The sequence below is a fragment of the Gallinula chloropus genome (genome assembly GCF_964237585.1).
Source record: "Gallinula chloropus genome assembly, chromosome: 3".
Classification (NCBI taxonomy): Eukaryota; Metazoa; Chordata; class Aves; order Gruiformes; family Rallidae; genus Gallinula; species Gallinula chloropus.
The window spans coordinates 34,740,860-34,756,096 of NC_140087.1; the positions used below are offsets into that span (position 1 = coordinate 34,740,860).

General features: G+C 42.4%; 1 protein-coding gene across 1 annotated transcript in view; it reads left to right on the top strand.

The window, feature by feature from the left end:
• The window catches only part of IGF2R (insulin like growth factor 2 receptor), a gene marked incomplete at its 5' end in the record, with an annotated part of 57,803 nt that extends 44,853 nt beyond the window's left edge, over nt 1-12,950 (top strand). Inside the window, 13 exons of the mRNA XM_084262492.1 lie at nt 377-526; nt 1,574-1,735; nt 1,879-2,086; nt 2,486-2,632; nt 2,918-3,152; nt 4,139-4,275; nt 5,320-5,434; nt 6,385-6,531; nt 8,046-8,230; nt 8,719-8,902; nt 10,010-10,174; nt 10,787-10,856; nt 11,235-12,950. Coding sequence (XP_084118618.1) covers nt 377-526; nt 1,574-1,735; nt 1,879-2,086; nt 2,486-2,632; nt 2,918-3,152; nt 4,139-4,275; nt 5,320-5,434; nt 6,385-6,531; nt 8,046-8,230; nt 8,719-8,902; nt 10,010-10,174; nt 10,787-10,856; nt 11,235-11,636 — 2,307 coding nt within the window. The 3' untranslated portion in view covers nt 11,637-12,950. The remainder of the gene's footprint in view (nt 1-376; nt 527-1,573; nt 1,736-1,878; nt 2,087-2,485; nt 2,633-2,917; nt 3,153-4,138; nt 4,276-5,319; nt 5,435-6,384; nt 6,532-8,045; nt 8,231-8,718; nt 8,903-10,009; nt 10,175-10,786; nt 10,857-11,234) is intronic.
• Between the last annotated feature and the right edge of the window lie 2,287 nt (nt 12,951-15,237).

A 15,237-nucleotide genomic window follows, 5' to 3' on the forward strand; every position in this document is an offset into this window, starting at 1 on the left:
ATATGGTCTTGTTTATAGAAGACTCATATGAAAAGTTGAGATTGTTTCCATGAACTTCCATGTTGATCTAGGGACCTTACTCCATTGCTAATACTATGTTATTTTAAGAGACGTGTCAGTATTTTGACACAGTGATTTAAAGAAGAATCTCCCTGTAAGATGTAGAATCTCCCTGGCTTTTGTCAAGCACAATCAAATTGTGTTTTGAGCTGCTCAACTTGTGTTGAAATAAGACAACTGTTCTTTGAGTACAGAATGTGGTTTCCAAAAATGCACTAGTTGTGCTCCCATGTAAACCAAACAGATGAATCTTTAGGATGATCTGAAATCTAGTTGTGTCCCATGTGTCTCTTAATGCATATTTTTGCTTGTGTAGGATATTGGTCGTGTTACTGAACCTCCCAGGTTAAATGAGGCAGTAAATGAAGTTTACATCACTTACAACAGCACAACTCCTTGTCAGATAAACAACAAATTGAACTATACTTCTCTTATTGTATTTCACTGCAGCCAAGGAACTAGTCTGGTAAGACATCTATTAAACTTCTGTTGATACTGGAGCACAATGGGAAGTGAGTAGTAACTAGTGTTAGCTTTGTTTAAAATGAAATCGAGGATTTGTTTCTAGCCTGTGAGGGTGGACTTGGCTCAACAAGGGATATAGTTAGTATTTGCATTCTTAACCAGGCAAAATTTCATGGAGTGCGTGAACTTTAGGCTTGAGAATAACAGGTTCTCATGGTTTCAAGGATCAGATTCCACTGAAGTAATGTAGCGAAAACTGATTGCTGGCGTTAAACTTAATGCTGTATTGCACCTTGTCTAGGTCCAAAACCTTGTACTTGTACCACAAGCTAACACAGGAACTAATGTAACTGCAAGGTTATTATAGTGAAATTATTTTCCTGTGTTATAACCCTTTTTGTAATCATACTTAAAAAATTAGCATCTAGGCACTTATCTCTTTATTTGAGGTTGGTACCTGAACATTAAATTAAGCTTGCGTGGTGGCATGAATCTAACACTTCATGAATCTTTTTAAATGCTTTAACAAACTGTAGAGAAACACTTAGGTAGGTACAATGTTTGACAAACTAGAGCTTGTTGAAGATACTCAGCAGAGATTTTTTCCATCAACATGGGGCATGAGCTCGAACTCTAGGCAGCTCTGAATATTTCACAGGCCAAACTCATATTTTTATTTAAAATCTGGCAAAGGAAATGGCATCCTGTCTAAATCTTAACTCAGTGAACTTTCTTAATGTTCTCTACCATGAAGAAACACAGATCTCACATTTTTGTTGCGGCTTGCAATGAAATTGAACATCAAAATCGTGACCCTAAATAATAAGAAAGTTTCTGTACGTCATCTACTGCTCTGGTTGTTTTCTAGAGCTAAGTAGAATGTACTTCACTTGTACAGCACTTGTTTTGCTGCTTGTGGTAATATGGAGGCATGGTGTTTTGTCCTATTAACTGAGGTTAACTGTTGAAGTGGGAGGAAAATGCAAAAAGAAGAACAAGTTCTCTAAAAAAGAAACCTAATGTATCTTGCTGTGTTCTTTGGTACCAGGGCAAGCCAAAGATGATAAGGAAACTTGACTGCAGTTTTGTGTTCGAGTGGGAAACTCCAGTGGTGTGTCCTGATAAAGTGAAAACTTTGGGCTGCTCTGTGACTGATGAACAGCTACACTATACATTTAACCTGACCAGCCTTTCTGGAAGATCATTTGAGGTAATGCCTTATTTTCCTCCTGCACTATGCAAGCAATTGCATGAAGCTTCCTTTATAAAGCACTTGGGTGGTTCTTGGTAGGTGTTGACTGTAGGCAGGCTCTGAGGCAGCCTTGTTTCTGATGCTTTTGAATGTCCACACAGGTATTTTCTGGAGCCAACAGCTACCATGTTGGTGTATGCAGTAAGGCAGCAGACTGGCCCCAGGGAAAATGCAAAGGTGGGGCAGTGTGTCTGATATCTGAAAGTGGTGTGTCATCGTTTGGAAGTGTAGAGGAAATGAAGATGGACTATAGTCACCAGGATGAAACAGTTGTCTTGCAGTACACAGGAGGTGACCGCTGCCCTCCAGGTGAGACTGAAGCAGACCCATTTTTTATGTAAAAAGCTTGTCAGCCTTTTTTTACCCTTAAAATACAATGTTTTGTTGCATCAGGAGTGAAGCAATGTGGATTTTACATGCACTAATAGAAACGTCATTTTGTTCAATCGCATGATGTTAATCTGCAACATCAACACATCTCTCCTGGAAGTGAGAGAATGCAGCTTTTCTGTAGGGATGATCAGAGCTAATCAGACACTGCATCCTAGTTTTCTAGTTGGGTTTAAGCACAGTGTTTCAGCATGCCTGTTGTCTGCCTCTGCCTGCGACTATTCTTTAGTACTGAAATACAGGCTTTGGATGTGGTCTTGTGTATGGATGTGCCTGCTGTTCTACTGCATGTTAAGAGGATGTTTCTTTCCTTCTCAGCGACTGAAGAGGGAGAGCTTTGTGTGTTCCCTTTCACGTACAAAGGGAAGACCTACAAGGAATGTATTACAGAAGAAAAGAACAGGCCGTGGTGTGCTACAACTGAAAACTACCAGGGAGATGGAAAGTGGGGATTCTGTGGCAATGGTAAGAACTTTTGTATACTTCATGTTCAAGGAGCTGAGCTAATACAGGGAGGTGACTCTGCTTTGAGGACATTGGTCATTTTGGAAGGAATAATGCTTTCTGAAAAGTATGGAAGCTAACCTAGGGATAAAATTGCTGTGTAAAGCATTTGTGTCTTTGCTATCTGTAACAATAATTGATAAAAACTTTTGATACCACAAAATTGCTACACTAAACCCCATACTTTGTGAGAGGTTTTCAGGCATGTATTTTTTTTTCATTTTTGTCCCAACCTTCCCCCTACAGCAACTGCAAAAAGGGAATCTACCATTATCTTCACTTGTGATGAAAATGCTGGTGTTGGGAGACCGTACCTTCTGAGTGAAACTCTTGGCTGTGCTGTGACATTTGAATGGAAGACTCAGGCTGTTTGTCCTCCCAAGAAGATGGAATGCAAATTTGTCCAAAAACACAGAACTTACGACTTGAGAATGCTCTCTTCCCTGACAGGATCATGGATCTTTTTCCACAATGGCAACTCGTGAGTAATGAGCAGCTCCCAGGGAGCAGCTTGCTTATCACACAGCTGAATTTGTAACATAGCACAGTACTTCTGTTTGGTCCCTATTCTGATTCTTTTTAAATTGCTGACAGTGTCTTCAAACTGTCAAAACACAACACTGCATATAGACAAAAAACCAGAAAGGAGCCTATTCTATCTGAAGACAGTGAATAATTTCTGTCTTCATTCTCACCCCTTCCCTCTATCCGTAACCCATTTAAAGGATGAATAGGTCTAACTAGAAGCTTTTGAAAGGCTTTCTAGTTAAACTGCTACTGTAACAAGCTTATTGATTAGTTTAAATCCTTTTTTAAAATTCTTGATCATGTCAAACAAAAATCTTTATGACTTAGTTGCTGTTTTTTGACTCAACCAAGTAACTTTGTCTCAGGTTTTAGTAGGGTTTTCTGCCCTCATTCCTCTAAGTATCAATGTAGAGAAAAAGATGAATGGCAGGAAGTCATCAATCCCTCCAGCCTCTCCCCATCTCCAGCTAGCTAACAAAAATGAACTGGTGGGGATGAGAACATCTAATTCTAAATTTATGGTAAACTGTGGGGTAACAAAACAGCTGAATTCACCGCCTCTGTTCCTCTGTTGCAATAGGATTTAACTGGTATAGCTCTGAAGAGAGGCTGAATTTTGGATAGGACTATAACCTTTACAGCTGAAAAAACTTTTGGTCATTTCTTGACTCAGTTCCAATTTCTAGTTTTGACCTAGGTCAAAGCCAGCTAGTGAACTAATCTGGTAAATGATCAATTTTTTTTGCAGAGAGTCATTTACTTGAGAATGATGAAGTAATCTGCTAACCCTCAGTACATACTTTATTGTGTCTGCTAATGAGAGTATTTTACTCTGTTCAACCTTGCTAGCTTCCCATGAGGATTCTAAAGTTTATATCTCCCTTTTTACTTTTGCCTAAATTAATTTTTAAGAATTTTTGTCTACTATGTTTTCTATAGGTACTATGTGAATCTCTGTCAGAGGGTACATGAGGGACCCACAGGCTGCCCTGAAAGAGCCAGTATTTGCAGGAAAAGCAACAATGGAGATGTTCAAGTTCTTGGCCTTGTTCATACACAGAAGCTGAATGTGACAGGTAGAGTTGCTTTTGTTCCTGTAGAGAGATAGAGAGGGTTAAACCTCACCACCAGTGGTTCTTAAATTATGGTGAAACCTTTATTTGAAATATCTTTACCAGTGAATCTTCATAAGCAAACCCAGTAAATGCTACTAGTCAAACTTTAAAAGTGGTGTTTAAACCATGAGAAAGCATTGAAGCAGATAAAGTGTTGTCATTAACGCTGTAAGTAGTAAATCACCCATCTGAACATCAAGAAACACTGGTTATTTTTTACAGTGAAGGTGACTGAGAACTGGTGCAAGTTGCCCAGTGAGGTTGTGGAGTCTCCTAACATGGAGATACTCAACAGCTGTCTGGATATGGTCCTGGGCAGCCAGTTTCAGATGACCCTGCTTGAGCAAGGGGCTTTCACCAAATGACCTCAGGAGGTCCCTTCCAACCTCAACCACCCTGTTGTCTTATAAGTGTTGGGAGGGGGGAATTGTTTTTGTTCATCCCATTTTGAAAAACTTGTTCTGTGTCCACTGATTTTTTCAGTATAAGGAGCATGTGAAAGATGATTAGTTGACTCCACTCTTAACAAAGGGAATTTTAAAAAAATCGAAATTTTTTAGTGTAAATATTTTTTAAATTGCTGATGAGTTTGTGAAATTGAGAGAAATTTTCCATCTATCTACAAAATAAAAGGGATGTATTGCATGTGTTTATTGCCTGGTTCATTTAGAAATGGCTATCTTAATTTACTGTTAAGTTAAAAAAATTACAACTTAAATGTAAAAGTTCACTGTGGCCATACTGGTGACCTAAACACACTGCATGATGTAAATGCAAAGGTGTTTTTGAGGAGTGATTTATTATCTTTAATAAGTGGAAAGGTCATCAGTGGGAAGGTCTCAGATTACTGAATTGCTGTAATTGATACATAGTCTATGCAGGGGGAAAAACATAATAAAAAGTAATCCTATAAGTTAATCTAAAGCCATGAAGTTTGGGAAATGAGCAAAGGGAATTTCTGCCAGCTCATTACAAAACCTTGAGTGTCACCATTTTCTCTTCTAGGTGATACAGTGTATATTACTTACTCCAGTGGGCAGGAATGTAGGAAAAACAAGAAAGTAACAACTATTATAGAACTGAAGTGTGCAAAAACAGTTGGCATGCCTGTGCTGCAGAGGTGAGTAACAAATTCACACACCACCAGTCTTCATGGTTTATTCCTTTGTACCTCTCTAGGAAACTCTTAAGTCTCAGGAAGTGACTGTCCATTCTGTTGGACAGTCCCTAAAATAATCCTTGGTCTGTACTTACAAAATATGGATCTTCTGGAGTTCTTGCACGTGTTCACTTCCATAAACAGTTGTATCCATTTTTGTCTTAAAATTTCTGGGCAAAAACTTAAGCATTCTACTTCCAAACTAGATCTGACAATGGCTGAAATGCTGTTGTTCTCAATGTCAATTGTAGTACAACCACTCTTTGATCAAAATCTGTTCAGTAGAGAACACTTACTGTAGCTTAGTGACTTGAGCTAATAAAATGTGGTTTATTGTTGCCTCAATACAGATTTTTTTAACTAGAACCTGTCCAAAGTGAGGCATATTTGCATGTTCACAAATACCAAGACAGCTTGGTGGCTCCTTGCTCAGTCTTGTTTCGCTTAACTGTATACTGTTTGTGAAATGGGGAGACTGAGCAAAATGCTCTGTACAAGTCAAAGAACCAGGCAGAAAATTCTGACTCATTTATATTCTTTGTCTTAGTTAAATAATGTGCAGTGTGTTAAGCCTGTCAAGAGCAGCCTGACACATTTGTCAGCTAAAATAGTTTCTCAAAACCTTCTGATAAACTGTATGATTTCTGGAACTATTTGTAGTAAGGAGTTCAAATGCAGCCAGGTCTTTTTAGGTCTTGGAACTGCAGAAAACTGCAGTGCAGCTCTTGAACTGTTGTGTTGTGTTGGGTTTTGGGGTTTTTTTTCAGTACTACTTGACTGTTTTAGGTTACTCTTGGAATAATGATCAGGCGGGACATTCACACACTTGGGTTAGCAGCTGTGTGTTAGCCCTTTCTCAAAATACTTGCTACTGTTTCCTGGAATCATCAGTTCTGTCTGTTGTTTGATAGGATTGATGAAGAAAACTGTGCTTACTACATCACTTGGGACACACGTGCAGCTTGTGCTGTGAAGCAGCAAGAAGTGGAGGTGGTGAACGGAACAGTTATTAATCCTGCAACGGGGAAAAACTTCTCTTTAGGGGATGTTTATTACAAGTAAGTAAAAAGAAAAATATATATATATATTCTCCCCCTTCCCTCTCCCCCCCGAACAATCCAGAACAAAGAAAATCAGCCCAACAACCTACAAAACCCACGCCACCATAGTCCTTTGGAGCAGTACTTTAAGAAAAGGGAGCTTGGTGAGAATGTTATGTGTTGCCTTAACAGTTTTGAGCTGTTGAGCGGAGAAAGCACTGAATTCACCCTGTATGGGTGAGTGGTGCAAGGCCTGATTAACAGTGCTGCTCACAGCAGGGCTTGTAGCTTTGAGGGTCTCCAGCTGTACTCCTGACGCATAGAAATCACGCACATGGGTTGGTGTTAGATCTCCTTATTGGGGGTTATGGCTGGTGTCTGTAGTGTGTAGGCATTCATTCTGTGCCAGAGAACTTGATTGGGGGGGAGGAGGGCGTGTTCCACCTTGAGTGCTTGGCTTTTTAAGTAGCACCTTTTTTCCTGCTTATGGGATCCATATGGAAATAGGAACCTGTGTTTCAGAAGCCTTAGAAGTGAGGAAGGACAGCTCTGGAGGTCAAGCATGACTGAACTCAGGAGAGGGAGGGGCATATCAGTAGTTACTGGCAGGGGAGTTGGACTAGATGATCTTTCAAGGTCCCTTCCAACTCTTAATGTTCTGTTCTACACTGACTGCACTACACATTGCAGGTAACTCAGGTCCAGAAGATATTCAGTGCTGGTGTTACAGAAGCAAGTTTGTCCGTACTAGCTTTATGGGAAGATTAAACCCTGCTTGTGGGGCACAAATCACTAGCATGCAGGGTTGGGGTACCTGAGCAGAACTGTTGTGAATAAACCTGCTCTGCAAATGTGGTGATGGCATCACAAACGTAGAGAAAAAACAAAATGATGCCATCAAACAGGGCTGGATGGAGGAGAAGAGGAAGACAGGACAAAATGAAAACTTGCTATAACATGAGACTAAAGGCAAGTCATATTTGAGCTGGCTCAGCCTTCAAGCAGGTGGCTAGAGCAAGTATCTGTGAATCTCAGAGTGTTCTCACTTGGCCCAGCAGTGTGAAAGGATGCAATTGTCAGTAGTATTTAGGTGGCACTTAGAGTAGAGCTAGTTACCCTTCTGGAGAAGACAGTTAAACTATGCTATTTGCTGCAGCTGCAGAGCACACAGTACAGTTCTCATGGTCAGTAGGCTAGCTTGTGTGTGAGCTGCTGAACCATGCTTCTGCCTCCAGTTTACTGTCGTCCTTCGGAGGTATTTACATGCTCGTACACCTGTTGAGGGCACTACAGCCAGAAAAGCTTGCTTTTTGTGGCCTTGCAAAAAATTCTGCTAAAGATAATCCTCACTTGTAAAGCTCAGGGAAGAAGCCTTCCTCGGTCTGACTTCTTTTCTGGTTGCTGAATCAGTCACAACTTACTCTGGAATCAGCCAGTAGTAGCAGCTGCTACTGTTTCTGGTCTTATGTCTTGGGAATAACCTAAATCCGTGAGTTTAGACTTCAGGATAGACTCGCTCTGTGTTCCCCCAGGTTGTACACAGCTTCTGGGGACATACGGACGAACAGTGATAAATACATCTACGAAATCCAGCTTTCTGGCATAAGGAACACGAGCTTCCCAGAATGCTCTGGTGCCAACATCTGCCAGGTTAAAACTAACGAGCGCCGCTTCCGGAGGATTGGTTCTGCCACTAAAGCTAAATACTATGTTGATGGTAAGTACTTGCTCCGTGGCCAGAATTGCTCGATACTCCCTGTGAGTTGCTTCATCAGGAAATGGGTTTTGTTTCACAACATCTGTGCTCATCGTTTTCTGTAGAGGTATCCAGAGTCTGCCCAGCAGAATTTAGGTTGGGGCTTTTTTCTTATGGTGTAAGCTCAGTTGCAGATGTGGCCTTAATAGAGTTTGGGCTTAATGCTTGATGTAAGTCTGTGACAGAAGCAATCCAAGATAAAACACTTGGTCTCCTGTTTTCCTCTGTGTTTCTGCTGCATGAGCAATGGTCTCCTTTATCTAGCTGCTTTTTCTTGTGAAGAGCTTAGCCCACTTTTCATAGCAGATGATGGGATCAGCTACATAAAATTAAGCTTACTGGCAGATACTGCAAAGTATAAGTTGTTACTGCACAACAAATCCATAACTTTCCAGGGTCTGGTGTTAATAGAGGAAGTTGTAAACTATAAGGTTTTCTTCTCTTTGTAGATGATGACTTGGATGTCATATTTTCATCAGACTCCAGATGCGGTAAAGATAAATCAAAGTTTGTGTCTTCAACCATCTTCTTCCACTGCAGTCAACAAGCAAAGGAAGGCATCCCTGAATTCCTCCATGAGACAGCAGATTGCCAGTATTTATTTACCTGGTACACGTCTGCTGTGTGTCCATTGTGAGTAGTGAACCACTTTCTGAAAGCAGCTCTTGTCAGCCCTTCTCAGCTAAAGGCTTTTTTTGCCTTTGTTCATGTGATTGGGAAAAAAATGAAAAGCTAAAAAAAGCAGACCCCCAGGTAGATGGAATTGTGCTTCTTGTGTGCAGTGTTTGGCACATGACCACTAAATAAGTTTGCTGAGTTGATCAGGGCCTGGAGATGCGTGTTTTGCATGGGAAACAGAGATGGATGGATTGCTCTGGATGGTATCCTGTCCCTCTGGCACATTAACCTCACCACTCAGCGTGGGGTCATCAGCAAGCTTGCTGAGGGTGCACTCAATCCCACTGTCAATATCATTAATAAAGATATTAAACAGCACTGGCCCTAGCACAGACCCTTGAGGAACACCACTTGTCACCATCTTCCATCTGGACCTGGAGCCACTGACCATCACCCTCTGGATACAACCAGTCGGCCAATTCCTTACCCACTGAGTAGTCCACCCATCAAATCTGTATCTCTCCAACTTAGAGAGATGGGTGTTGTGGGGGACCGTGTCAAAGGCCTTGCAGAAATCCAGATAGGTGACATCTGTAACTCTTCCCTTGTCCACTGATGCAGTTACTCCATTGTAGAAAGCTACTAGCAGGACTTGCCCCTAGTAAAGCCATGCTGGGTGTCTCGAATCACCTCCCTGTCTCCATGTGCCTCAGCATACCTTCTAGGAGGGTCTGTTCCATGATCTTCCCAGGCACAGAGGTGAGGCTCACAGGTTGGTAGTTCCCAGGGTCCTCCTTCCTACCCTTTTTAAAAATGGCCATCACTAGGCACTACACCTGACTGCCGTGACTTTTCAAATGTCATGGAGAGTGGCTTGGCAGCTTGTTTTATGCACTGTTGGATGCATCTGACCAGGATGTAGACACAGTATGCATGCTTTTATTTTCTCAGTGTTTTTTATATAGAACAAAATCCCCTGAGTTGAGTTCTTACAGCTGTTGGGCAGGACTGACAGGATTGCGTGGCGTGTTTAATCTCTTTGAACCTTTTGTTTCTAATCCAGATTGCTGCAACTGGTCAACAGATCTTAATCATCCTTTTCTTCCCAATTTATGTTATTAGATCAACCAGTGATACAGGAAACAATGAGCACCAGACTGATCAGGAGGCCCAAGTACATAAAGGCCTTTCAAGGAGAAGTCAGGCTGTTGGTGCTGTGCTGAGTGTCCTCCTGGTTGTTCTCACTGCATGCCTCATAATCTTGCTGTTCTACAAGAAAGAGAGGCGGTAAGAAATGACTGGGAAACGTTAGAAGTTTCTTTGGTAGGACTTGGTTTCCTGGGTGAAAGGGAAACTGAACTCCAGCGATTCAAGTTCTGTTTCTCACTGTCAACTGTGGGACCACTGTTTTTTTCCAAATTCCCAATTACTGTCTGAAGGTCCATGCAGAGGGCTGGAGTACACATTCGAACTAAGATGGTCTCTATTGTGGGCAACTGCTAATTAAGGAGGCTAAAACAATGTGACAAGATAGTTAGTATTTGATATCCCTCTCCTTTTATGGTGTCAGGGTGGAACCACACAATGGTAGCAAGGGAGAAGTGCGAGTCCTGCTTGATTATCTGCTTTCCAGGCAAGTTTGGGTTTTGGGTTTTTTTTTCCCTCCTTAGACAGAAAGGCCAGAGGTGTTTCAGAGCCCTCACCCTGAAGCTGTGGGAAGGGCAAAGATGCACATTGTCATGGACTGAATTTTGATAACTGGAGTGTTTTGGGGTCAAGTGTCCTTGTGCAGTAGCTTGCAGCTGGCTTGGTGAATTGCTATTTGTTGGTGGTGAAGAAAAGTGAAGGCTGGTAAGGGGGGTACAGTCTCCTTAATGCAGTGTTCTTCCTTTTCTTTAGGGAAATCGTAATAACCAAGATAACGAACTGCTGCAGAAGAACATCAGGAGTTTCCTATAAATACACAAAGGTAATACTTTTGCAAAAGAGCAGGGTTTGTTTCCTGTTGAGTTTTCCTAATATGAAGCTTTTATTAATTAATAAATAAATAAACAACCCTCTTTAATTTCTAGTTCCTTTCGTGCATGGAGACCATACAGTGTGGCTTCAGGAAGGCCACATGGCCCAGGCATCTACATTTATATCGTGAAATGGGAAATGAAGATAGAGTCGAGGAAGTGAGGAACAGTGCCTAAATAGCCAAATACATAAACTACAGAATTACTCTCCTGTGACTAGGCTAAGCCCACAGCCATGTGTGCTGTGAGGTCTGCAGCTGGGGAGATCAGCAGGTGGTATATGCAGCCTCCTCTTGTGTTTCTAAAATGGTTTTTTGTCATTCTTGCAGATAAACAGCGAAGAAGAAGCTAATGAGAACGAAACAGAGTGGCTTATGGAGGAGATTGCTGTACCAAGTCAAAGAACAGCAAAAGGGGGGCAGGAGAACGGTCACGTAACTGCCAAGTCTGTTACATCTGAAGCTTTTAACTCTCTCCATGTGGATGACCTGGACAGTGAGGATGAAGTGTTAACCATTCCAGATGTAAAGATTCAGACAGGAAGAGGACTAGACAAGAGCAAGCAGCTCCAAAAGAAGCAACCCAGTCTTAGAAGTGATGACAAAGCATATTTGCTGAATGGGGGAAAGGAAAGGAAAGCAAAAGCCAAGCCAGGCCAGCAGCAGGCACAGAACTCTACAAATACAGTATCTTTTCATGATGATAGTGATGAGGACTTGTTGAATGTTTAACCCCTCTTGTGCCTAATCAAATATATATAGAGAGATTATATATACACCGGACAACATTTCCAACCAAATATGAGGACTTCAGCCTGAAAGATTTTTCTGAATTTTGCCTTTAACAAGAAACCATTGAAAAGGGAAGAGGAGAAAGAGTTCTTGGTTGTTTACAATGATCTGTTCAGTAATGACTGGGTTTCTAACATCCAGTTGGCTGAGTTATGTTGACTCTCTCTAGCCAGGACAGTTGTTTTTTTGGGGTTTTTTTTTTTTTTTTTTGTTTATTCTTTTTTTTTCTTTTTAAGCCTCAGCATAGGTGATAAATGCTTGCTTAAAAAAGAGAAACCTTTGAAAGGAAAGAATTAAGGCTCAACAAAGTCCCTGGCTCCTGAGACTCAAGTTATCCGACTACTAGCATTTTAACTCCTTGTATTTATTGATCCTCACTACTCAGGTTTGCTTGATAGCAACATGTTCTTCCTGCCGGCAGGGTATCGTTCTATGGGTTCACCCATCCTAAGACAAGGAAAAATATAACTTTTGTGTGTTGGGGTGATTTGATGTAAATTTTGGAACTGGTCTAATTTATCCTGTAAATTTGAATATCCATTCTAATTTAAACAGATCATTGGTTTGAAGGTATTGACTGAAAGGTACAGCTCTGTATAGCTTTAGCCTGAAATGGTTGCTGTTCTTTGCATGATGTTTTTTTGGTACTGGTCATATGACTGACTTCATCAGTATTTGCCTAAGCAGCTGAAAAGCACCCAAAGATGTTTTTTTCTTCCCTAGATTATGGCTGGACTAGGCCGACTGCACAGAGAACCAGTTTTCAAGGACGTAGGGGCAGAATTCCTATAACACCATCTGCACTGCCCAGTTTGTCATCACAAAGACAAGGCCAACAACTAGAGGAGCCCCAGTCAGCACAACACCTCTTTCTGGTATTAATTACAAGGGGGGGAAAAAAAAGGCCAATATGTTTCCAATAGCCTAACTTCTAGCTCTTGTGCTGTGGTCCCAGCCATGGTGATTCATGTGAAATGTTGCTGGCGAAGAATACAAGCCAAATTTCCTCTAGCAGTCTTGCTCTTCCCCGGGAGCTTCCTAAATTAAATCATGGGCAATGAAGAGGTTTCAAAGCATCGTACAAGTATGTGCGTCGGTCAGAAATTTTTGAAACTTTTCGTTGTTCCTTTTGGCTGGCTTACTCAGTTTCAACAATGGCTTCTTTTTATAAAAAAAACCTCCATTTTGAATCGAAATAGTGTAATATATTCAGCAATTTCAATAAAAGATACGAAGTGGGTATTCCAAATCCCACATCTCAAGTCTGGTATCTTTCTTACAGCCTGTAATGCTGCCCCTCATCAGCCTGGTGATACTCTTTTTTTTTTGCTGGGATAATTAATACCGTAATCGCCTCGCTCAAAACAAGAACTGATGTTTGCTGACAAAGATCAGAATATATAGGTTAGCCCCAGGGGTGTATCGTTCCTTTTTGCAGACCTGGTGTTAATTCCTCTTGTATTGTCACCAGTGAAGCTGTGAATCAGTTCTGAGAAAGCTGCATCTTGTCATACTTAAACCAAAAGTGGTGTTTTTAATACTTAGCATTAAGTTGATTGGGGGGAATGGGAGGCTCGACAGTGCATTTTTAATACTGCCGGTTACCCCTGGCACAGTTCTCTCCAGAACGCTGCTTCCTTTCCCCCAGGTGTTTGGGGTTTGGAGCCTTGGAGTTGTTTTATCCCAGAATCGTAGGGGTTGGAAGGGACCTCAAGAGATCATCGGGTCCAACACAGGTCAGCGTCCGGATGGGTCTTGAATATCTCCAGAGAAGGAGACTCCATACCCCCCTGGGCAGCCTGTCCCAGGGCTCTGTCACCCTCACTGTGAAAAAGTTCTTCTGCATATTGGTGCAGAACTTCCTATGCTCCGATTTGAAACCATTGCCCCTTGTCCATGATCCACTGCATTACATGCTTTCTCATGTGTTAAATGCCTAACGCTGCACAGTCTTTCTGTGGCTGTGCCCAGAGATGCTTAGGGGGAGCAGACATACTCTGCCTGGGAGAACTTATCTGAGTATTGTCAGCGATATGTTCCTAGCATGCAGCTGACAGCAGTGAGTAATTTCGGTGCCTAGTCTGGGAACTATTGCCCACTTTTTCCCTAGGCATTTGTAGGTAGGCCGGGTGAGTTTTCTCTTGTTCAGACCAGGATATGTGACTTCACCAGACTCTTTTTCCAGTAGAATATCCTGCTTGTCTATAGGGAGGGACCAGACCAGCATGTACAAATGGCTGGGCCAGGAGCAGAAGCCCTGCTGCTCAGCAGCGCGTCTCCGCCCTGGGAAGCGAGCCTCTTGGGACACTGAGACCCACAGCATGGTGACTGTCCAATCTGTCTGGGCTGCAGGAGAAAAGGCCTGATCTGCATCTGACTCTTTTAATTCCTGAGGAATTTACATGTGCATAATCCAATGGCCCAAAACCACTAGGGAAGAAGTGATGTGAGGGTTTTTTGGGTGTGTTGTTAAGATGCAGCTTGATGGGTTTAAACCTCACCCACTTAGCAGAGGCAGGGTTTGCTTTCAGTTTCCTTGGCCTCGGCTGGCTGCACACGTCCTGTGAGCGTGGCAGCTGCCATGCTCTTGTGTGTCCCTGTCCCGCTGCCCAGCTCCTCATGGAGCCCCTGCAGCCACAGAGTCCAAAGTCAGATGCTGGGGCGGGGGGGTGATGTGCTGGGGTTGGTGTAGCACTGCTGTAAGTGGCTGCGGAGAGGGGTGTCTGTTTCTGTCCCGGAGCCAGAATGGCCTTCCAGGCCATCTTATTTTTCTGGAGTGTATTGAGAGGGAGGGCTGTGGGGTGTGTGTGTCTGCTTGCCTAGTATGTGCAATTTGCTTTCCAGACTGTTTTTTGCTTTTTTCCCTCCTGCCCCCATCTTTAAAGTGTTGCCTTCGCTTGATGGAACCAGTTTTTGTCAGCAAAAGGTGTCGGAGTAGCAAGTGTTTATCTGTAGGCAGCATAATGTATAATTGGAGCCTGATATAACTGGACTTTTTGGGGGGATACCCCACAATGAATTCTACCTAAAGTCTTATAGGTCTTGTCTGGTATGAAATCGGTTTGGAAGCATTTCACTTGGCTTCCCAGCGATTCCTAGTGCATGATTCCTTAGTGAATGCTTTATATCTTTTGTGTCACTGTGAAAACATGGTCAGGTGAGAATCATGTTCGCTGATGTAGGTGGGAGAGCTTTGCCCTTGGAAATGGGAATGGAGCTTTGCTCTTGGAAATGGAGGAGCATGGGGAGCAAGGGTGGCTGCAGGGGTGAGGCACACACGATGCTGGACTTGGGGGGAATGCTGTTCCATTCCTATTAATTACATGGCTCGGAATGGAAACCCTTCTGTTTCACAACATGCTTGCCTGTTCTTTACACAACCTGGTTGATAAGCCCCGGCTCACATGTGGCGCCCAGCAACTGCTACCTTAAACTTTTTCCACTTGCTTGCGTGTTGGTGGAATTTTCCTTCACCTGCACTTGCTCCTTAAAATGCCCCTTCTTTGAGGAGCTGGTTTGGCTAGCAAAGCCCAAAGTGTCA